Source organism: Diabrotica undecimpunctata, chromosome 8, assembly GCF_040954645.1.
Source record: "Diabrotica undecimpunctata isolate CICGRU chromosome 8, icDiaUnde3, whole genome shotgun sequence".
NCBI classification, from domain to species: Eukaryota; Metazoa; Arthropoda; class Insecta; order Coleoptera; family Chrysomelidae; genus Diabrotica; species Diabrotica undecimpunctata.
Window position 1 is genome coordinate 129,128,686 of NC_092810.1, and position 25,758 is coordinate 129,154,443.

The window sequence follows — 25,758 nt, forward strand, 5'->3', positions numbered from 1 at the left end:
TTTTTCGACCGTACTGTTTTAAATATTGATTTATAGTATCAGCAATCGGCCAGGAAATAAAACTCTATTTGTTCAGTCCCAATATTTCGTCACGATTTTGTGACCTCTTCAGGAGAAAACTGTAAATTTATTAGAATAATTAATGATTATATGTAAACAAAATGAATATTTTAATACTTACAACTATAAGAATGAAAATTTAAATTTTTTAGATATGCCTAAAAAAAAATTTTAATTTTCATTCTTATAATTGTAAGTATTAAAATATTCATTTTGTTTACATATAATCATTAATTATTCTAATAAATTTACAGTTTTCTCCTGAAGAAGTCACAAAATCGTGACGAAATATTGGGACTGAACAAATAGAGTTTTATTTCCTGACCGATTGCTGATACTATAAATCAATATATATATATATATATATATATATATATATATATATATATATATATATATATATATATATATATATATATATATATATATATATATATATATATATATACGTGTTTTACGTCTTCGTACTAACAGTATGAAAAAATGAATGATACTGGCGTATGCGCTCAAAAAATGTAATGCCATAGTATATAGATCTATAATTCTAGCTCGACTGTCACAGACGCAGAAGCAAGAGTGAAATCAATCACTTCTGTATAGTAGAAACATATAACGGAAAGTTCCTTGAATGTATAGTTCGTTTATAATTATCATATTATACCATATAAATATAGTTTTTCGCAATTATTAAATTTTCTTTCGACCCAACCTTCGTAGCAAATAATAACAATATTTCTTCGAAAGATGGGCAAATTTTCGTAGTTACATCCAACTTTTTGGAGCCATAGCTTTCTCATCGCGGACTACTTACCGAGCGGTGGATCGCGCACAGGATCAAAATATAAATGCGACTGAAACGATAAACTGTAACGATCGCGCGACTATATACTACATGGAGTAGTAAACGAAGTACCATGCGTGTTTGTTAAGAAAATAAAATTAATTTAAATTAAATTATGTAAATAAAATTAAATAAAATAAATAAGATCGAATTGAATCTTGTTGATTATAGAGTATCCCATTCAGCACAATACATTTGACAGCAAGTAAAAAAAATTGAGAAGTATACTTTAAAGTGATGACACTAACAGCTATAAAAAACAGGATGTACCTTGATATCGAAAAAAGCAACATGTCGATTTGTATATCTTTTATTTATGTAAATATTTGTATATTTGGGTACGGTACTGACAATACTTTAAGCGTGTTAGGCAATAAAATGTTTGTATAAAAAATACTTTAGTAATTAACGTTTAAACAATTTTTTATTTATTTCATAGAAATAAAACATCACAGCCCTCGGCACCTAACGGTAGAAGAGGAACGATTATGTATGTAAAATATGACAGATAAAGCGAGTGAAAAGTTTTTCTCGAACTAATAAGAGTCCAGTTTGGTTGGACGAAAAAAAAGGCCTAACCTTGCATGGCGAGATATCCCAAATTTTATTGTGCTAAACTTTAGGGGACCTAATAGTAGTGTAAATTTAAAATCGCGACTGAATTCCGCCACCACATTAGCCGCCATCTTAAATTTAAAGGAGATCCGTTTTTGCGCAATATCTCCGCCATTTTCAACTTTTCAATAAAAATGGTATGGACTGAAATTGTTGCAAATTCGGTTTTTTACAATTTCTTTTTTAAAATTTTTCTCGTGCTGTTGATATTTTCCGAGTTAAGGGGAAAATGATGGAAGGGGGGAAGCATAATTATTATTGAAATATTATTGAACAATATAATATTGTACATAAACAAAAATATAGAGAATTATATTTTATACAATTTTGATCCCTTTCATTTTTTTGCTGAAATCAACATTTGACGACGTACGTATGCGGTAAAGGCGCTAGCGTAAGACCTTGCGGGGATTGGTGTTATAGGAATTGTTTTCTATTCAATATCTCGGCGATTTTTAACTTTTCGACAAATGGTAAGGAATTAAATTGTTACACTTGCGATTTCCTACAATTTCTTTCTTGCAAATGTTTACGTGTGGTCGATATTTTCGAGCTAAGGGGAAAAATAGTGACTAAGTATAATTATTGAATTATTTCGTTTATTACTTAACAACGGAAACGTACATAAACAAAAATGTAGAAAATAATATTTATACAATTTTGATTTTTTTGTGCTACAATTAACATTTAAGTTCCTACGTCTATGATAAGCCTACCGAGACACAACCGATTAATAACCCTAGATGCTGGTATTAGCAGCAAGCCATAAACAGGTCAAGCCACTAAATATTTGGGTAAAAGATGGTGTTATGTTAAAATAATGGTTTAAATACAACCTTTCTTAAATATACCTTAATAGCAAGTTAAAAAGTCTGGGTATAACGTAAACAATAATAAAGACAACAATAAAACCTTAGGTACTTAAGGTAACCGTTCTTTTGACATCACATCGTATATTTTTCCATTGAGTTTATCATCTTGCTTCAAAATGCAATTTAACAAAATGACCCCCGCTTTAACTGTCAAGTTATTTTGTAAATTCTAAGACTTCTCTCCTCTACACAACTGAATTCACTGTTCAGCCAAATGATACACCACAGTTTACCAAAGTTTATAAGGCAGATCAATGCGTCCAAAGATTAGTGATATTTGTACTTATGTATATATTCTTTATAGTTATAATGTTATTTATAAGGTTTTAATGTTAATAAATTTTCGAACATTACTGCATGATACTTAAAATTTATTAGTCTTATGCTTATGTGTGTCTTAAGAGCCATAAGAAATATCTTTTTCTAAATACATTATTTAAATAGCATATTAGACTTAAATGAAATGGAAATCATTTTCACGGTCGATTTCTTGTATAATACAATGTTTATAGTCAGTTGTTTGGTAATATTACTTTTTGGCATTTGGTCTGAAACTACGACAGATATTCTCAAAGACGACCCTGTAACTTTCTCCCGGTAACTGAAGGTACTTTCTTCTTCTTCATGTGCTTTGTCCGTTTCGAACGTTGGCAATCAACATGGCTATTCTGACTTTGTTTACGGCAGATCTGAATAGTTCAGCAGATGACAATCCGAACCATTGCCGCAAGTTTTGGAGCCACGAGTGTCTTCTCCTCCTGGACCCCTTCTGCTGTCTATTTTCCCTTGAACGATCAGCTGTAGTACTCTATATTTATTATGTCTCATAACGTGACCCAAGTATTCCAACTTTCTTTTCTTTATACTTATTCCTACCTCTCTCTCTTTACCTATCCGGCGTAGTACCTCTTCGTTGGTCACGTGCTCAGTCCAGGATATACGTAATATACGTCGGTAAGCCCACATTTCGAAGGCCTCTACTTTTTTCATCAATGTTGCGGTCATTGTCCACGCCAGTACCTGAAGGTACTTAAAGCAAGCAATTTAATTAAACTCAGTCTGTGAGACATGTTCACCCCTAAGAATTCGTTCGGGTGTAACAATTCATTGGAGCGAGGTGTATTGACTCGAGTTAATAAACAGGAATCGCTCCACCGGGCTCCAATGCTCCAGACCATCCCTTTTCCCCCTATAGCACTCTGACTCCCGATAGGGGCACAACTATCAGCCAAATGCTCTTCATGTGGGAGTCCTGGGTAATAGAACTCCACCATGGTTCCCTAATCGATTTTAAATTTAGGACGCTTTATTCCTGTTATCCTCATGTGACTTATCCGCGAAACTGAAATTGCTTGCTTGGGCCTCAAGCCTCCGCTCCGGACTACATCCGGCTCGGACACTTGATGCTTAAGAGTTTGGGCCCTACGTGCCCGGGTTTTTTGTTTTTGTTTATTTTTTGTTGGCTTTCGCGGTTTTTGTTAATGTTTTCTTAATTTTTTTTGTTGGCTGAAGCCGTTTTTTATGTTTTTTGTTAGTTTTTTTTTTTGCTGAAAGTACTTCGCGATTATGCGTCCTATTTATAACTTGTCTCAAACCGGGCTCTGTCAGTTGGTGTAAATCGGTACTAGAAATTTTTGGTGTTCTTGTGAACAGTTTCTCTTGTGATTAATAAAACAAGTAAAACAAAGTTTATTGTTTAAATGTGCACTGTGCATATGTACGGTTATGTCATGATACATGCTGCTTTTATTCTACTTATAGTTTGTCATTGCGGTATATACCACTCGTAGAGATAAACCACATGAGTATGACATGACTATTTCAATCTTTTCGAGTAACAAATAGCCTAAAACCGCTAATTCTTTGTGACTAAATTTATACCACCTATTTTACTCATCTCTTTGTTATAAATTTCGCCTATTCGTAATAATATACTTATTATAACATAAGTATGATCAACAAGAAGCTTTGTTTCCTTGGTGTAAACGAGAAAGTACCTGGCAGATTCTGTTCCCCACTCATTTGCCAATATCAAAAATATCTAGTAGACTAGTGGAGACTTCAAAAAATAACCATCAGAAGATGAGAGGACATGGTAAAGAATTATAAGTAAATAGCCAAGCTAAAGGCCCAGTTAACTAAATGACAACTGAAGTAAACGTCCTTCCTAAAGCATACTCAAGAAGAAGTGTGGCTTCTGGGCCAAGACAATCTAAAGCTTCATAATTGGCTTACCTGAATCGAGAGAAGAACAAATTAGAAGAGCCGCTACTCTCAAGGGGGCCACTGATCTCCAACAGAGAAAGATTAACAAATCACAATGACAACATTGAGTAAATCGATAGAAAAGTTAACAAAATCGTTAAAAAAGTAGTTTTAGTGTTATTTTGATATGTAGGTAGAGCCCTTAGCCTCCGGCATATACTTTTCATACCACCTATTAATTCCCCTTCCAGATATCATAATTTACACATATACATTATGTAGAGGGATACAGTTTTTCGTAAATATGTGAAAAGTCAGACAGGCCTGGATGCGCTCTGATGCCCTCTCTGTGATTAAACATACCATCTTCACTTTCCTGGTGCCAATCAAATATGGAAGGCAATTTAAATAAGTCACATTTTAAAATAAGTATCCTGACATCTCCCACTACTAGCATCGCTGCAACTGAGCGGTTTTTTATCCTAAAGACTAACTTATTTCCTTCTGCTGCTATACGCCTTAATATCATGGCTTTTTCGTATTTTTTTCAAAAATAGAGATAAAGTGGGTACGAAATAAAGAGAACAGGAAAACTGAAAAGTAATCCCAGAAGAAAGCCCAGAAATCACTCAGAGGTGATTGATAGAATCAGAATGGCTCGTTATGTTATCAAAGTGACAAAAATTCCTACAGCTGGTGCCGTGAATGGATTTTGGGCTCACTTAGCCATGGAACGGGTGTACAAAAATTGCTGCTCAAAAATTTTTCGCTTAAACTTGGAAACCTGAGCTTAATCAGAAGCTGACAGAGGTGACAGATTTTATCGTCCTTATTTTTAAATTTTAGTATTTTTTTTTAAATATAAATTCAGCTGCTAAAATAACCTTTTTTTAGAACAGCTCTAGTAATCTATGTATAAGGAGAAACGTAAAAATGATACCGGTATCATCAAAGCATTAAATAATTTCAGTTAAATAAAAAGGTAATTTAATTGATTTAAATAAGATAAATATTATTAAAAGATACCTATGCAGTAATAGTCGAAGAAGCTACTCGAATTTATAATATTGTTTAAAACTGTTGTTGATAATTATTGTAATTTATTATTAAGGCAAGGTTTTAGGTAATTAGATGAATGACTTAAATCAATATGTGAGTCTAATCAAAATAATGTATTCTTGGCATTCGGTTAAGATATATATGTAAGTCCTATGTGGCAATCATTTTATTGTTAATTTAACCTTATTGTTATAGATTTGGTAACTGAATTTCTTAAATTAATAATACTAATTGTAACAAATAAACAATTTTATAAATGTTGTTTGATTTATTTCCTATTTAGGTTTTGCTTTTGGATTGTAAACTTAACTTTTATTTCTGTAATAGGGATCTTACCCCGATATATAAGACGAATTTAATTTTAACATATGAGAAGGAAATTTTATTATTGCGATCTAAACTATCTACAATTAATTCGGGAATATCGTGCGACCAAAAAAAGATTAATTACCTTACAAGACTTGAGTTAACGCCGCCGGACATACAGTTGGCAGTATTTGGTAATATAGAACAGTAACACCTCTCGGCAAGCCTTTGTTAGCAAGGTTTATCGGCAGGATTTTAAGCAACGTCCAGTAAGGATCAGCGTGCAATTTTTGCTTAAATGGCGCCTTGTTTTTATATCAAAGAAAAAGAAAACATTACCAGGGTGTTCATAGTAACTCTGTCATAGTGTAAGATAATGCATGTTATCATAGTTGCCTTGTTGAACGCATTCCAACAATGACTGATCGAAAATCCTTCAAGCAGAGCTGGCTGCGAGAGAAAAATGCACAGAGAATATATCCAAAACAAAACTGATGACAATAAGGAGAATCATGGTAGTTACTGTCCATAATGCTGTTGATTCAATAGTTAGATTTCATTGGCTTACTGTTTTGAGACCACCTTACCATTGCAAAAGTAAATTGGGCTAAAATAAGGGGATATGTGATCTGGATTCCCAATGTTTCAATGATTTATAAACTAAGCTTCTTCTTTTGGTGTAGACATGACTCGTCTTTCTTTCAATGTGCCCACAACCCAGTAAGTTATCGTTCCATAGTTTTCGTGGTGTTCTCACTTATCGTATTCCTATTGGGGAACCATTTCTCGCCGTCTTTACTACTCTATTTGTTGTCATTAGGCTTATACGATCCTTCCATTCTATTCTCCTATTTCTTAGAAAGTCCTTGATGTTCTCTATCTTGCATCTACGTCGCATATCAGTACTTCTAGCTCTGTCCCATAGTGTCTTCGATTTTTCTAAGAGTTTTTATTTCTGCTGTGTTTTACCTCTATAAGTAGAACATACATTGGCTTAATATTCTCCTCCATTCATTCCTGTTTGTGCCTCTTTCTTTTCCTCTTTTCTGAGATCTTTCTGTACACTATCAGACTATCTTTGTCTGGGTCGTTCTTTTCGGGATTGGGCCTCGTTTAAGAATCATCTTTAGCATCCTCTTCCTTTCCATTCTCATCACGTGCCCCACTCTCTGTGCTTTTACGAACTAGTTTCCATTCTTCCTGACCTTTCTATTCTATAATAACCTTCAGATAAGTAAAATAGACCACTCTCTCGAAATTATATTCCCTTGATTCATTAGATATGAAAGTAAACTGCCCCTCTTCTTTTTGCTCTGTATTTCCGAGTATCATGTACTTTTCTTTTCTTGGTTTATTTCTAGGTCAAAATATTGTGCCTCCTTTTCTAAAATTCTTTTCTCGTTTTCATTAGAATAATAAGATCATCAGCGAAGGCCACAAATTAATGTTCATTGTTGAATATGGATCCAATCGTTTTAACTCGGCTATTACTAATTATTGTTCCCAATACCAAATTAAAAAGCACCGTGGATAACGGATATCGTTCTAAGACCCCTATTCATCATCTGATGAAAATCATCTCCATACTACATGATTTCGTGTGCTATTAAGAGTCATTCTTACTAACCTAACCAGTCTGGCGGGTATGCCCAAGGAGTTCAGTGCTTCATACATTTTATTCCTTTTTATCCTATCATACGCTTGTTTAAAATATATGAACAATGCATGAAGGGTTACCTTATATTCATAGCAAATAGTCTGGAGTTCTTTTAGTATAAAAATCTGTTCTGTCACTGATCTATTAACTCTAAAACCGGCTCGATACTCACTAGTTTATTATCAGCAAATCTGCTAAATCTCTCTCTTAGAATCCTGGATAATATCTTGTAACAACTATCCAACATAGCAGCACCTCTGTAATTTTCACATGCCAATCTATCCCCCTTTTTTATATGGGTCAGAATAACGCTTTGGTCCAATCTTTGGACATATTTTTCTCCACCCATATCCTCTTGATAAGATTATACATCCTTTTTTGCAGTTCTCCATTCTTTAGCATTTCCGCAGCTATTTAGTTTTCTCCCGGTCTTTTGTTATTTACGAGCCCATTGATTAATTATCTCTCCTCCACTAGGTTTTATTATTACGCCATCATTCTAAAAGGCTTCTCCCGTATACCCATCACTGACTCTTTTTCACTCGTGAGTGTTCCATCTTCTTTTTCATGTATGAATTGTAATTCTGATATCCCCTTTCAGTTTTTTAAGTTTCTGATAAAACGACCGTATTTCTTTTTAATGAAATCTTTCCTCTATTTCTTGTATTATTTTTTCGCTATATTCTTTCCTTTCGTATACATACCCATCTCACTATTCTTCTTTGATCTTTGTAACTCAGGTTCATCAACCATCATTATTATTTGTTAGTGCTAATTGTCTTAATATTTTCTTTTCCTCTGCTATCTTAGACATTTTTCATCAAACCAATTCTTTATTATGTGGCACATTACTTTCATGTGGCTCTTTTGTGTCAATTCATTTGCTATAGTTATTAGCCTCTCTTGTAGCTTGCCACACTTGCTCTATTCCTAGTTTCTCTTCTTCTTTCTGGGATAATAGCCCTTTATTTATTTCATTGGTATACTTTTTTTTATTTTCACTTCGCTTAGTTTTTCTGTCATATCGATTTTTCTTCTTTGAATTTGTTTTTCCCATTTCTTTATCTTTTTGGTTTCTTTCATATATCATGTTTTAGTAGATGCTCATATTTATCCGTCAGTTGATCGTAGAATAGGTCTTTTGTTTCATCATTCTTATCTTAGGATGGGGCCTTTTTTCACCCTTCATTCGTATTACACATATTCTGTCTGAGATCGGTCTAAAGGACATAACTTGCTCTTTAAATTTTTTTGCAACTGCGAAACCTGTTCCCAGTATCCTGTCTTTCCCGCCACTCTTAAACAGCGCTATGCCGCCCAACTTCCGTTATTTCGTTTCCCATTTGTTTAGTTTCTTGTAGAGCCATAACATTTATTTTGTATTTCTTTATCTCATTGGTTAGCTCTTTAAATGTTCCAGGTCACCACAACAAAATGGTTTATGTATAACTTCCTATAAACTTCACTTTTAGACAGTTTTAATTTCGCGACTTTTTACGGCGAATTTCACACAGCACTAATATTCACTGTTAATATCACACTTATTTACGTTTTAATTTAATTTCAGCTGATTCCCTGTTATTTTTGATAAAAGTCAGGCAGAAGCAGAAATTTAATTTGCTTTTGACAATCAATGCAACGTTGGTTAGCAAATAGGTTAGGTTAGGTTACCAAATATTTTTGTATAAATAATAAATATTAATTAATGCTCCGTGTACGGTAGAAGTTGGATCTAGAATGTCCACGTGAATGAATAAAAAAGTTTTCTAGTAGATATATGTATTTCTGTAATATTTTCCAGTGACCTTTGAACAACGTTTTCTTTTGCCTCTTTTTGTAAATTGTTATTATAAATAAATTTAAGAAGTCATTTATAAAGTTGACTTTATTTTGTAAATAGTATAAGTATAGTACACAATTTCTATATCAATATATTTATAAAATTTGTATAACATATAAAATTGCAATATTTAAAATTTCGTCATAATACAATTCTGGTATAAAATCTAAAATATCTCACTACACTACATAATTATATAGGCACTTTTATAAGGAAACCTTTGATAGATATAAAAACAGGAATCACACAATAAAATAAAAAATTCAATTTACTAAACAAAATTTCAAATCAGTCTAGTTATTTTGTCCGATAATTTCATTAACAATTTTAAGTCATTTTTTTTTGTTTACAAAAATATTTCATTGGGATTTTTAACTTTTTTTCAGTCGCTACTAATACCCAATCAAAACACAATAAAAATTAAGAATATAAGTAAATAGAATGGGACAATTACTATCATTGGGAAATTAAAAAATCGATAGATTCTAATTTTTGCTAAAAAACTAATGCATTCTTAGATATCTACTTAGTTATATTTATAAACTATTCACAGATAAGAAAATGACCGCTGAATTCCTTTTCGACAGAATATTCATTGGAGGAATGGTCGTAAAATAGCTGCAGAGAGAGTAAGCGAGTAGTATCTTGAGATAGGATTACAGTATCTGTTCACTGTAATTGTTTAGGCATGCTTTTTCTTGGCGGTGAATAGATTATAATAGACGATTTTTTTATCGATAGGTATAAATAGTGGAAACTCATTATATTCTACAAATATAAAGTTTGATAAAAAGATTATTAGTAGAAAGAACGTAAGGAATCCTCAAGATTCTTCAAAAACCAACAAGTTTTTTTCTCTAAGATAAAAAAATGGTTACAATTTTTTAAATTCTTGCCAGCAAGTTAAGAAAGTTATTGCTTGTTAATTATTAGATTCCACTCCAAAAATATAAGACATTTTTATAAAATCAATTTAATTCAATACATAGGACAATACTTTTTAAGTTACCCATATAAAAAACACAAAAATTTGTCCAACCTTCATATATTTTTCAAATAGATTTTCTATTTGAAGTTTTCAGTTTGTTATAATTCATATATGGACCATCTAGAAGATAAATTGTTTAACTACAGTAAAAGAGACAAATTTCCACAGATAGAGTAGTTTAGTTCTAAACCTGAGCTAAAGTTGTGACATAGCTCTTTTCTAACTACCTCAACCACAGTACAGAGCTAAAAGAATTATTTTAAGCATTAAACCGTATCTCAACTAAATGCTCATGTTAATCCACAGATACCTCCTCTCCACTCTGACATAAGAAGCCACGCCCCTTTTTAAGATAGCGGTCTTGACATCAGCAGCCATGTCGGCTGTCAAAGGTCAAGGATTAAAATGTCAAAATATATATTGCAAAAAGCAGTTAAGTATGTACTCTGTATTGAAAGTGTGAGAATTTAAAACCGAATTTGAATATGAATTATACTTTACTCAATGACTTGCGAATCTACAATTCAAAGCCGTAGATACAGTTTGGATTGTTTACTAGTGAGCTTCAATTTGTTTGGCTGGGATGTGTCATGTGCCATGAGTTAACATTGAGCCTCGAAGTGAGCGTTGAGCCTCTACTAGTTCATAAATATATTTAATAAATAGTTTTTTACGTTCCAGTTGAACAAACTTCGTATTTTTTTATAAGCATTAACTATGTACCGAAAATTCAATGATCAGTCTAAACGTTAATTCGAAAATTACTTTTTTTTTGTTACTTAAACTATCCATGACCAAATTGTGCAAAATAAATAATTTGTATTTAACTTCTTTTGTAATATACAGAGTTTGGATAAAGTATAGAACCAAGTAAATTTCTTAGAAACGAAAACGACGATATTCATGAAACTTTGCATGCAAGTTCAATGACACATAACGCATATGACGCCATATTTTTTTTTACTAGCCTAATTCCGGTTTCACCGGAAATACCTGCAACTAATTTAATTTAAATGGGACACCCTGTATATTTTTGAAGATCTTAAAAGAACTTTTATTCCTAATTCATTTATAGCAAGTTTATAAGAATTATACAATAATTAAAAAAAATTACTTCAAATTGCACATTGTCAGGATGAACGGCGAGCATTTTAAACATTTAATTGCATGACAATTTGCATGACAATTTTCATAAATATCGTCTTTGTCATTTTAAACATATTTAATTTATTCCACACTTTATCCCAACTCCGTATATAGTCATTAATGGTTTAGTTTGATGTTAATATTGAGCTCTATAACACTGAACAATTAATTAGAAATATAATTGCAAATTCTTATATGAGAATTAAAGAGAAAATTTAATAATTTTGTTCGATATTTTTGGTTTAATTTCAGTACCAATCTCCAAACATCACGTGCTTCCCGTCTTCCTAAAGCTTTTCCCCTCTTATTAAATGGACACCAAGCTTGGAGGAGGTGTCACATTATTTGGATACCTTGCGTTCAACATAGCGCTAAGCCAATTGGCTCTTGTTGCGGCGTCGTTCCAAACGATTACTGATCCGAAGAAAGTCGAGTTCTTTGTTCTTACAGGTTGTACCTTGACGTCGATAAAGGTAATGGTCCATCTCGATTGTGTGCTTCGTTTTGATTCATGTCCTAGATACCACACTATATCCTCTATGTTCCACGAATGTAAAATGACTTCTCCCTAATAATTAACAAGAATAATTATTAATAAATTTGAATTTACTAAATCAACTACAAATAAGTGAAATTTAATGAGAATTGATGTCATTTGTATAGATAATTTAAAAAACCTTACTTTTTAAATTAATGGAATTAAAAAAAAGTATTTAATATTTATCATGATAATGATGTTGTCCAGAAGATTAAATCCCAACGGGAAATAGGACTTAAGTTAAGCCAACTTCGCTTGATTGTCTGCAAAAAAATAAGTTGTCTCTAGGAAACAAACTGCTTGTCTACAACGCCATTTTTAAGCCCATTTGGGCATATGGTATCCACTTCTGGGAAGTCGTTTCTAATAGCAATAAATATAAACATAATATACTTGATTCACATTAAGGATGGTTCTTGAAATACATGATGAAAGAAGAATACAAAAACACAAACCAGCGAAATAAATTAATTAATATGTTTAAGTATTGCATACTACAATAGCAGCTTCGATATTTGAATTACTGAGATCCAATAAATAGTTAGAACTTACCGATTTATCTTTAAAGCATGTTAATTTTCCTTGAGAAAATTGGAACGTTAACATTTTACACAGTCTTGTTTTGCTATCTGCAAATCTCATCTCACCAGAGACCGGATATCGTTTGTCTACAATATACTCCCAATATTTCGACAGTGGAGCTACTGTCAAGTAATTGTCTTTTCGATCTTGCTCGTCCCAGTAGCCCCATTTTAACACAACGTCCAATAGCTGAAAGACAATTAGAAAATAGAATATTAATATTTGACCGTTATATACAAGGAAATATATTTATGTAGTGATTAGTGACACGAATTGAACATTTTACTCCTAAAATTAAAATACTGTCAAAGGCAACCACAACTAAATTATAAGTGGAGAAAAAACTTACTACCACATCATACAAATTACGGTATGGTATAGTCACGTATAGAGACATATATTCCCAAATCTGAATAAATTGAGGGTGGTGGTGAGTTACATAATTATCCATACTAGAATAACCTTCTTGTGCCGATATGTAAGTCATAACTCTCTCATATAATAGGACTTGGAATTTGGAACTTTAATTTTAATTTAAATTTACAAATCCTTTATCAATTAACTAATGACTCGCTATATTGTGCAGTTTCCATCAGACTGGTTATAACTAATGCCACTGATGTCTCAATATATTGTAACGAACGAGCTTATTTCGACGTACCCCATGTAACAGTTGCATCTCGAGATGATGATCTGTGATGATGATGTTCATGATCTATCGACCGGCGGACAGATTCGAGGCGCTAATGCAAGCTAAATAGAGGTGGATTATTTCAGATTATATATTCTAGTACATAAAAACTTGTATATATAAGCAGCGCCGATATTAGTTAATGGAGTTAATAAGATATTATCATGCTGTAAACTTATAAATAAATATATTTATATAAATTAGAACCGTTCGTTTTATTTAAACACGATACAGTTGGTGTTACAGCGTGGAATAATTATTTATACAAATAAACTCAGCAGTGACTTTTGAAAAGTATTGTTCGTCGAGAACATCCGCGTAGTTCGGTAGTAATCTTTGTAAGAGAGAACATTTAAAAACAAGTACGTGTGTGCCTGTCCAAAGATGCAGCTTGCAGAACTATCAGTAAAACAGTTACGTGAACAACTAGAAAAAAGAGATAAAGACTACAGCGGGTCCAAAAAGATCCTTCAAGAACGACTGAAGGATGTTCTCAACAAGCATGGAGATGACCCAGATACATTCCATTTCTAATAAGCAGAAGAAGCAGTTTTAACGAAGATCGAAGAAAATTCTAGAAATAATAATAAGAATGTTTCCAAAAGATTCGATGAAATGTTTCTCTAATAATTGATGATAGATTCGAGAATGTTTCCAAAATATTCCATGAAACGTCCCAAATTATTAAAGAAGCAGCTAGAAAAAATGACGAGAAATTCGAAAATGTGTCTAGAAGATTCGACGAGACTTCTCAAATAATTAAAGAAGTATGTACTCACCACAATGAGAAATTTGAAGAAGTTTCTAGAACATTCGATAAGATACAGAAAAATGTAAACGACGTAGAAGAGAAGATCAAACAGTTAAAGACCATGATAACCAATACAAAAGTGCTACCACCAGTTAATGCAGTAGTTTTAGATCCTGCAGTGAAAGAAGAATCACCTAGAGACGAAACGACACATCTTATGAGATTCAAATTGCCACCATTTGATGGAAAGTCTTCTTGGTCCATATACCTTGGACAATTTGAAGCTATTGCGACAGCCAATCATTGGACAGAACAAGAAAAAGCTGTATTCTTAATTGCTGCTTTACGAGGTGATGCTGTGGATATCCTAAGATCGATTCCTAAGAGTCAAGAAAAATGTTACCAACCTTGTTCACTCGACTAGACAAACGTTACGGAGATTCCCATCCCAACAAGTCTACAAGGCGCAAATAAAAAGTAGAATTTAACGAGCAAATGAGAGTTTGCAAGAATTTGAAACAGATGTTGCTCGTATAACGCTGTTGGTTTATCCGGAGGCACCAGACAACAGATTGGAAAAAATTGCTGTAGATACCTTCATCAATGGGTTGAAAGACAGTGAACTACAGAAATCTATACGACTAGCAAGACCGTGTCTACTTTTTGTTAGAACAAAGATCTATGTACTGTGGTCTGATGACGAGGCATATATTGTAAGCCTCGAAACCGATAGCAAAAAAATTTAACAATAAAAACTACTTAAGATTGTGAGTCTCCTATACATTAGTATTATGGACTCACATTGGCAACCATTTTATCATTTGTATTATTATTTGTTGGTACTGTTAAATACTTGTCTCTTACATTTTCTTGGTCACTGCACCCCATGTCTTTTGTCTTGATATCGTTAATATATAGTCCTCTTTTTATTATATATGCCAAAGGACAAAGTGTTCTCAAGCACTAAAGTAAAAATTTAGTTTTTTAGTGTTAGATGTATTGAATACCACATCTGTCGCGTTGGACAATATTGGTCTGACTTTTTTTCATAACTCATTGTAAACTACAATAATTATATTAATTAATATTGTTCTGAAGCTATTTTCTTCTGGCATTTTAATGTAATTACTATTTAAATGGGAATAAGCCACAATGTGGAAGTGGAAATTGAAATGTCAATAAACATACTTTAACCTTTAATTGTGGCTTATTCCCATTTAAATAGTAATTATATTAATTAATATAACATGACTTACCTTTTCTTGATGATGAACTGGTCTAATCAATTTTTCATTTAAAATAATTTCTTCAACTACCAGTTCATGCACAAGAAGTCTCATTTGCTGGGACAACTCTTTGCACAAATCGTAGGCTGTTTTATTAGGACCAATCTAAAATAAAAGTTAAAAACATCTTAAGTTATAGTTAATGAAGGTCAGTGAATACAAAAGTAAAGAGCTCTAAGTGTTGTTGCCTTGTCCTGAATGGTGGTTAGTGATGTAACTGCAGAGAATATTTTTTTCTCTCCTGGCTCTATAGGACATTGTGAGCCTTGTAATAAAGTAAACTGCTGTAGTGCCTGTTTAACACTATATAGTTATATTAATTTTAAAAATACTTACCGAAACATTAAAAGATTGTCCCTCTTTGTTGTGAAGATATACCCATATCCTTAAATCACCGGCTGATTTTTCTGATACTTTACTCTGTTGGGCTTTTGAATACTTTTCCAAGACTCGTAACATATGTTTCTCCTTCTCTAAATCTCCTGGATCTTCAGGGAAAATATAACGATAGTATTTTATCAATTGAGCTACCACTTCTGTATCAAGTTGATGACTATGGTTTACATTTATATCACCTTCGGGATCCTAAGCAGAAATACAATTATTTGTTAAAATCTTACGACATATTTGCCACAATTATTGTGATATAAAGGGCGTTTCATTAATAATCAAATCAATTGGCGTTGTATTACTTTTTTCTCTACAGTAAAATGCTTCATTCCATGATTCCCGTTGATTGCAGTATATACTAGAAAACAAAAATGCCATACTCATTTCGAACAAAAATTTTTTTTGAATTTCAAGTGACTTCACTTAAAACTATACCGTAATTTGAGTATATTTTTTTTTGATCTTCAGTCATAACCTATATACTATCCGGAACTCACATATCCCATTCGTCAATTAGTGGTAGCAGGCAGTGACAGATGGTGATAAATTAACACAGGCGCAGTCTAGGATCATTGGAACGACCGAGCTTATTAAGGAACATAAATACGAATAAAAATATTACAAAAAGCACAAACAGATAAGAAAACCAATGCTCGAGTTTATTAGTGTGGAAGGATGCTACAAACGTAAGAAGAATATTCTTCCAAATTTGCCATTCATTCTGCCATCCAACAAATCGAAGAATTACATGTCTACAACTACACCTAAATAATTCACATATACCTATAAAAACAGAAGCAAAGTACCTGGGCCTTCATCTAGACGAAAAACTTACTTGGAAATCACATATTGGAGCCAAACGACGACACCTCGACCTAAAAGTTAAAAATATGAGCTGGCTAATCAACAGAAGATCGCAACTTTCATTAGAAAACAAACTGACCATCTATAAAACAATACTCAAACCAGTGTGGACATACGGAATTGAGCTGTGGGGCTGTAGCAAACCATCCAACACCAAAATACTACAGACATTCCAGTCAAAAACTATTCGTATGTTAGCTAAAGCCCCATGATATGTGTCAAACCAAACCCTTCATGCAGACCTCAACATCCCCTTCATCAATGATGTGATTGCCGACCACTCCAGAAGATACATGAATCGCAGCGCAGACCATCCAAACCATCTCATAGACGAATTATTCAACCCCCCACTGGTTGTCAGACGTCTAAAAAGACTTTGGCCAGAAGATCTAGCTGGACTAGCATACGAATATTTAAAGATTTTGAATCTACATTTACACGACATACCTCATAATGTAATAACGTCGGTCCCCATATACTGGCAAGATTTTCAGCTGTCATTAAGTTTTTGGCACTTTGTGAACTGATAAAGTGTAAATGCCCTATCAGTTTTCTGGTAGTGTTATACGAAATAGGCGGTAACTGGTCTAGAGCGGCTTTATACATTCTTATTTTTTCTTCTCTATTTTTGTGCTCTGAAAAATAAACATATTACAATATATTGTTATTGTAAGAATGTCTGATATATTTACAAAGGCGGTCCGATAAGTATTTAGCGTCACCGTCCGATGACGCCACTATCGAAAGAGAAATTTACTATTGTATTATACATTCTCGTAGACGGATATCAACTCGTAATTTCGGTTTGAGCGCTTGTGGAAGCAACCGTGTCCACGAATTTTAGAAAAACGGAAACCGAGCAACATCGCTAGGTAATTCGATTGTGGTTGCACGTCGATTTTTGATAGTCCTCGTCCGGGTGCCCCAAAAAATGGCTTCCACGAAAAATAACGTGATAAAAATCAACGATCTCGTATTAGCAGACCGCCGATTGAAGGTGCGCGAGATAGATGAGATAATTGGTATTTCAAAAGACCGTATGGGCCATATCCTGCATAAAATTTTGGACATGAGAAAGCTATCGACGCGATGGGTGCCGCAACAAGCGCAACCGTGAGACCACTTCAGAGCAGTCATAAGCGCAATCCGAAGAATTTTTGCGTCGTTTCGATATAGTCGACGATACATCGATTTACAGGTACACACCAATGACCAAGGAATAGTCGAAACAGCGAACTTATAACCCGGTGAACGTAATACGAAGAAGACGAATACTGTTCTGTCGGCCGTAAAGGTGATGATCTACGTTGACTACCAGCGACAGGGCTCTGCTATACCAAGATATTGGGCCGATTCGACGCCGAATTGCAGGCACGGCCCTATTTTTCGAAGAAAAAAATGCTCTTACACAATGACAACGTACCGGTTCACACCTCTGTCGCTCCGTCTCCACACAACCAAATTGGTCGAATCGGGGCTACGAAGTACTGCCCCATCCACCGTATTCTCCAGATTTCGTGCCATGTGACTTCTTTTTGTTTTCAAACTTAAAAAAGTTTCTCGCTGGGGAGAAATTTGAGTCAAATGGGAAGGTAATTGTTGCCACGGAGGGAGGCCTGCTTTGTATGTTTCGAGAAAATGCATTTTTCAAACGAGTTAAAAAAGTTGAGAGCATCGCTGGGTCAAGTATATCCAGTAAAAAGGAGACTATGTTGAGAAATAAATCGCCACTTTACTAAAATTTTAATTTTTTGCAGTAAGTATCGGACCGCCTTCATGTATCGAGCTAAATCATATATAATATATCATTATTTAATAAATCTTACTCGAAACCTCATAGAGATACTGCCTTTGGTTGCTACCTAAAAGAGGTTCTGGCAAATCTCGGAAGAATCGCTTCAGTGCTGTTGCTACTTCGTGTTCGGTACATAAGTCGTTTGTTAATTGCACTGCAAATGCATCTTTCCTAAATTTTGTTAACAGTTCTGAAATCGCCGATCCTTGACCTGGCCTGCGGTATATACCTTCAGCCATACTACCTACAATTAAAAAAACAATGATTTTACAAAGAACACCAAACTTTTTATCAAAATATAAGTGGCAAATAAACAGATATAACGGTATGTCGAAGAATCCTGCAGGATTCTTTGACAACTTTGGTGAATTATGATCTTGACAGAAGAATTGAGTAAAAGTGGGTATGTAACCCCTATCCAACGCCTATAAGAATATGAGAAGAAGACTCATTGACCTCACATAAGGTTCTTCTTTTATCATCTCTCTCCAGGGGGTGGAAAAGAGGGGATGAGTGACTGGAAAACCTTTATAAACAAAGTGTTTGGTGAAATTTTTGGTTTTTGGTCACTCATCTCTCTTTTCTACCACCTAGAATGGGGGATTATAATTAGGAACCCTCTATATAATGATTTTTGATAAATTATGTAAATCGTGATAATGTTATGCTTTTGTTTTGTTAGTTGATACACAAAAAATTCTGCTATTAAAATAATTTTATCTGCCTCATTCATATTAAAAATTCAGATATATATTATATATTTTAAAGTAGATGACTTTAAAAAGATATTGTCAATATTTTTGAGGTGCATTCCCGCGACGACTTTATTGGAGAATAGTTTATTTAATTACATGAAATTATATGTAACTTAAAAATACGCCTCAGAAAAATCATAGCATACGATTTGTGTTTAAAAAGACAAGACTCAAACATGGGTAATTTTGCTGGGGTATTATGGCAGTGGGCGAGGAAATAAAGTGTTGTCCCATTAGCTTTTCAGTGATTTCTTGACAACAGAACAGAAGAGTGTCAATAACACTTCCCAAATCATACGCGCGAAGCCGTTGTTCCGTAAGTGGGGATTGCTTACACCGGCAGTCACTCAGTCCTTATCAGCGTTGACCATCCAATTAGATGTTGCCGTTTTCTACCACATTTAGATTTTTATTTCAGATTAAGACCTTTCACTATTTCTAATCGCTCCAGCATCTTGGAGGATTTATATAAGATTGTATAACGTATGTACCAAAGGCAGATATTTTGCCACTTTACTTACCATGAGCATAAATAAAATTAATACATTTTTCAACTATCACAGGAACGTCATTCTTAGTCAATTGGTGTTGATCTAGTTTGGCACCATTATCATGTGCTTCTAATTTTACTATGTGACACCAAACCTAAAAATTTTCGTGCAATTAAAATCTAAGAACTTTATTAAAATTCTTTATTGCAATATTCAGTTTGTAAATAGTATACAACATAGATTGGATGTCTCAAGGTTTTCATGAAGGAGAAAAAAATACGAAGAAATACAAAAAGGGAATCAGCGAGTGATAGACAATGGCATTTGTCTTTTTTTATTTTAAATCTAGACGCTAAAGTCCATATTTAATGATTTAGAGCTGACAATGATTGAAAGGGATTTATAAATACATTACCTTAGTCTCTCTTGAAGTCCACATTCTTAAATACAAGGCCATATTCGGACAGTCTATTAACATATTAGGACCCTTATCATTAGTTCTGGGATTCTCACCATCCGCATAAGATTGTAACACAATACATCTAGCTTTTCTCAAATCCATATGCTTTACAGGTTGACCATCTATCGCATAGCTAAATTCTCTTTGAGCCAAGACTATCCAGGCACCTGCCCATTTACCGCTCACACCTTAAATAGAACATAAGTACATTAAAATTAATAAACGATGCAAAATATACAGGTTTTATGATCTAAACCAAACTAGTTTGGTCTGATTGGTATGATCTAAACTATTCTAAACCAAACTAGTTTGGCTTAGATCATAAAACGAAATAAATAAATGAAACGAATGGGTTTCGGGCTAGATGAAAGAAATATGGTAAACATAGAGTTGAGAGGAGAGAAAGAATGGAGAGACGTACACTACCTGATTGAATGAAGAAGGAGGAAATAGAGGAGGAAATTGAACCAGTGATCTGAAATTTATTGTTATTATCATTTATTAGTTTATGGCCTAACGAAAATATTTTCTGACTTACGTTAATAGGTATGTTTATTTGTAAGTTTTTAGTTCTTCATTTTAGTTGTTCATTGAGTGGCAAGGCCACCTCTCTGGAACAGTGGTTAAGGATTTAGCTGGAACACAATTAATCCGGCACTGCCCTGGGGTCTTCTGGCCTAGTATCCTACTCGGCTGAAAAATGCCAGCGTGTCTTGCTCCGTGACGTTAGATGTCTAAAAAAGATTTCCCCACCTTTGCCTGCCAGAATTCAATGGATACCTTCTTAATTTCTAACTGGAACCTGGCAATACGGCAAAACTAGTAGCTTCAATAAGATAGATCAGACTACACTTTATACTGTAAAAGTTATGGGAAATTTCAGTTAGATTATTGGAGAAAAGATCAATAGATAAACCAATAAAACAAAAATTGTATCCTCTTCCAATGATCTTTCGGATATTATGAACGTATCTGTATTATGAGCATCCTGTTAAGTGTGCTGACTTTAGTAGTGTAACAAAGATGGACAATAAACATTCTTGGCATATTAGACCTGTTATGTAGATTATGTTACATATATTTAGGAGTATGGAGAGAGTTTCATCATAAATGCATTTGATTAGTTCAAGAGGTATCCCATCTGGACTAATCGATTTCTAGTTCTTTCCCATTCTGCTGTCCATCCGGATGTTAATGTGTTCAAAATTGTATCACGTATAGTAAATCCAATAATGAATCTCACACTTGGTGGAATCAACAATGGAAACCTTCATTTCGGACGATTGCTGAGCATGGGTACCAAATGAGCGTCACAGCAAAGCGCGACCGAAATGAATCGAAAGTGAGGGAACAGTCGAGCGCAATGGAGTTGACGACTTTCACCCCGCACCTTCCATGCGACAGACGCCACTTTGGGAACCCTATTTCTGGGTTGATCCTCATAAATAGTTCCCGCACAACTTTTTTCGAATTTAAAGCAAAACTTAAAATTAATTGACATCTTAAACGACATGAAATTACGACATAGATTTTAAAACTTGCAGAACGCAAAAATATAATGCAAACAAAATCATATTATTAAGAATTACGCAATTCATGTTAATTGCGGTATACGGCACGTTCATGAAGAGTTTCTTATTGCGGTCGTGCTCAAGAGACAACGCTAGAATACTTTGGTGAAGAGATAATATCAAAAATACATATGGAAACATAACCCGTATGGAGAAGCAAAAATACGTTTATGGAAAAAACAACTGCATATGCAAACCTACAATAAGGTTCTTAATTACATATACGCAGTCACGACGTTGCAGTTACGACCAAGACATCAAGATTACTCGAAGCAGCAGAAATAAAAACCATACCAGAGAAAACCAATCAAACACTGAGAGATGTAATGCAATCGGTATAAAGCAGATCTATCAAAATTGTAAGAAATATAATTGATAGCCACGAAATATAATACAAGAAGGGAAATAAGAAATCAGAAAAAAAACACAATTGAGACTAAAATCGACTCTGACATAGATGCTTCTCAAAATAGACGGACCAAAAAGAAGAAGAGTTATGAGTACATTTATCCCAATTTTAGAATCAAATTTAATGCATACATTTTGATTTTATCGACTTTCAAAAATTCTAGTAAAATTTTTTGTGGTTTGTATATTACACAATAAAGATCACCCAAACGGACGTATACTATCGCAATAATTAGTATTACATCAGTAACTTAGTAACGAATAAATCACATAGAACAAATTATTACCCTCTCTAACATAGGCCCATCCCATTCTATTGATATTTGTAGTTATTTTTGATGAAAATCTATGCGTCAAAGATTCGCAAATGAATTGAATCCATATCCTTCTTTCAGCACTGTTTCTTGTACCGTAGATGTGCCCACCTCTAGTTTTTCCAGTCGTATTTAGTTCAAAACAGTACAGTTCATCATTATCGTATCTAAAACAAACGTCAAATAATGATATAGGCAATTAAAGAAAACAAATAATTCAAAAACAAATAGCTTTATTAAAAGGAGTATCAATCTTAGCATATTTAATATTTACACATTACATTGGTCGTCCAGTAAGTAAATAACATTTTGGCATAAAAAATTAAAAACAAAAGATATCAACACAAAACTTTATTTAGGCAGTCACGGTATTTTAGTCTATTTTTCAATGACGTTTTCAGTATTTGGGTAAGAAGTTTCCTAGGATAACTTCTAAGCAAATAAAAAGTGGAATTTTTGTGGGTTCTCAAATTCGCCAATTAATGATCGACACTGAATTTGAAAAATGCATTGATATTAAGGTAAAAATGCATGGAGGAACTTCAAATCAGTTGTTCAAGGGTTTCTTGGGAACCAAAAAAAACCAACTACAAAGAAGTAAATGGCGTGTTAAAAAGTTTCCAAAACCTAGGTTGTCTTATGAGGGTAATAAATCTTCAGTTTCTTTACTCACAACTGGACTATTTCCCCAATGGGAGATTAGAGCGAAGGACAGGGGGGAGGTTCCATTAAGATATTAAATTAATGGAGCAACGTTATCAAGTAGGGTAGAATACTACTATGATGGCTGACTACCTCTGGAACCTCAAGAAAGACTGAAATCCAGAGGAATCTACATTTAGAAACTCAAGAAAGAGAATGTTTTTTTTGTCTTAATGGCAAGTAACATTATATTAATTTGTGTTATGGTTGTAGAAAATTAATTTAACCAATGATTTTTTTATTTTCTTCGTCTTAATATTTTTTTTTATTAAGCATAGATATCTTTCTTGTGGTACAAAAATTAGATGGCGATTTGTGAAAAATCTGTACGTGGTGTCTTTCACTTCTCAGTCATCGATATATATATATATATATATATATATATACATATATATATATATATATATATATATATATATATATATATATATATATATATATATATATTTTTTTTTTTTAAATTGCAGCACTGTGTAATCGAACCAATATTAAACAACGTGTGAGCGAAGGTACTGTTCGCACAGTAAAAAGGATAATTCGATTAGCAAATATGTTAACAAACGCAGATTCAAAAATTTCACAAGAATTTCCAGTTACAACACCTGCTCAACGGAAAGTAACTGTAACAGTCTTAAGAGACTACGAGAAACAGTTCCAGAAATTCAATTTCGTAATAGCCGTAAGTGTGGACTGGAAGTGGGTTCTCTCTACATAATTGTAAAAGATTCGGGATTTAAATGGAAGAAAACGAAATATAATCGAGGATAGTATGGGCACATATTGGCAAATAAGAAGAAACATCCCTTAAAAGTGATAACAGATTGAATATCAGCAGGTTAAAGATACAGAAAATAAGATGAGGAGAATGTGGAAGAGGACAAAAGAAAGATGGGGATAAGAAATGCGGGAGAGAAAGTAAGAGATAATAAAAGAACACAGAGAAAAATAGTAGAAATTCAGAAACACCCCAGAAATTGTAAAAATAAATTCAGTATGGGTGATATATATGAACGAATGAATATTGTTAAAAAATGTGCTATTCAACTTCTTCTTATCTAGCTCTAGGTCATGCTCACTTAAACAATATTAAAAAAAATAATCAACCATGGAAAGAATTTCCTCTATTTTATTTTAAATAACGAAACAATCAATTTGATAATAATACCGCCAACGCAAATACCAAAGTATGTGATATGTTAATATCGAGTTACACAGATATTTTAATTATTTAAAAATATCCGATTGTGCAAACATCAATCATTAATTGTGATGATTAATTTGATGATGGCCAATACGCCTCATAAAGTGCAGTCGTTCTCAGAAGACCATATTTATTTTTGGGATTTCCAATATGCTGCTCCAATGAAATTGCTTAAATAGAGAGTTGGGACAGAATAACTTAATACATACATACCAAATAATACAAATAAATATTAATAAAAATAAACCGAGAGAGCAGGCAGGATTCCTTTCAAATTATGGTGCCAATGATCATCTGTATACACAGTAAAGACACTCATTGAAAAATCTATAGAATACAACAAACCTCTTGTCCTCACTTTCATAGATTTTCATAAAGCGTTCGACACCATCGAAATAGACAGCCTTATAAAAGCAATGAATGACAGCAGGATTGATCATAGGTATAGTGAACTTATTTACAATATTTACAAAAATGCCACTATGACTCCTAAGATACATGATAAAACCCGACCAATAAAAATAAAACGTGAAATTTAAATTTCAAAAAATGAAATTTGTTTTTAAAAAATATTTTTATTTCTAAGCTACAATTTTAATGCATCTAAACTGAACAAGACCAAGAATAATAATAATTTTTACAATGCAAATAACAAAGAAACAATACGACAACTTCTGGGGAAACTGCAGAGTAAGCCGCAGGTGTTGGTTGCGATTCTGCCAGGTCCGGACTTTCGTACCATGTAACTCCTCCGCCCTTAAGAGGAAAAAATAACCGAGGTATTTTTGGATTCCAAATTTTGGGGACATCTTTCTTCCAATGGAATTTCGTCAGGAACCCTCTTATTTTTCCAATACTTCCGGTATCTGGTTATGATGTAAATTATAACGATTAGTATTAATATAGATAAGATGACTGAACCGGTGCTGATAATGGGTGTAGTTGGAAAGCCAATTTCTTCTACCGGTGAAAGATTTCTGGTAATTCTGTTAATTTCGTATAGTCCTTCCATATCGATTTTGCTCAAATTGGTTACTTGATAATTTACCTTTTCAGTCGAGAAATTTTCTAGTTTTGGTAATATTATGATTTTTCCAGATTGGATTCGTGGATTGTTTGAAAATTTTAAGGTTCCAACTTCTATTTCACATTTTGGCGGGATTTCTATTAACGAAGGTTCTTTTATTTCCAAAAACGAATTGGACTCACATTTTGAGATTAATTTGACAGTACTGGATGGGATTATTAAGATCTGGTTCTCCATGACGTGCTCGATAATGGGTTCTTGTAGATTTACTTCAGTGGCGTAGCATTTCTCTGGGTTACGTCCATCAATTAATTTATAGGTGCAGGTATCTATTTGGGTGTAG

At 33.4% G+C, this 25,758-nt stretch overlaps 1 protein-coding gene across 1 annotated transcript in view; it reads right to left on the reverse strand.

Annotated features, from left to right (window-relative positions):
• Positions 1 to 10,406: 10,406 nt before the first annotated feature.
• RhoGAP15B (RhoGAP_ARAP and RA_ARAPs domain-containing protein RhoGAP15B) overlaps positions 10,407 to 25,758 on the reverse strand; it is a 54,793-nt gene continuing 39,441 nt past the window's right edge. The window contains exons 4-12 of the mRNA XM_072541046.1: positions 22,459 to 22,652; positions 20,148 to 20,380; positions 19,763 to 19,886; positions 18,518 to 18,730; positions 17,139 to 17,326; positions 15,774 to 16,022; positions 15,408 to 15,542; positions 12,680 to 12,898; positions 10,407 to 12,157 (exon numbers count right to left, since the gene is read on the reverse strand). Of these exons, the coding sequence (XP_072397147.1) occupies positions 11,897 to 12,157; positions 12,680 to 12,898; positions 15,408 to 15,542; positions 15,774 to 16,022; positions 17,139 to 17,326; positions 18,518 to 18,730; positions 19,763 to 19,886; positions 20,148 to 20,380; positions 22,459 to 22,652 (1,816 nt within the window). The 3' untranslated portion in view covers positions 10,407 to 11,896. The remainder of the gene's footprint in view (positions 12,158 to 12,679; positions 12,899 to 15,407; positions 15,543 to 15,773; positions 16,023 to 17,138; positions 17,327 to 18,517; positions 18,731 to 19,762; positions 19,887 to 20,147; positions 20,381 to 22,458; positions 22,653 to 25,758) is intronic.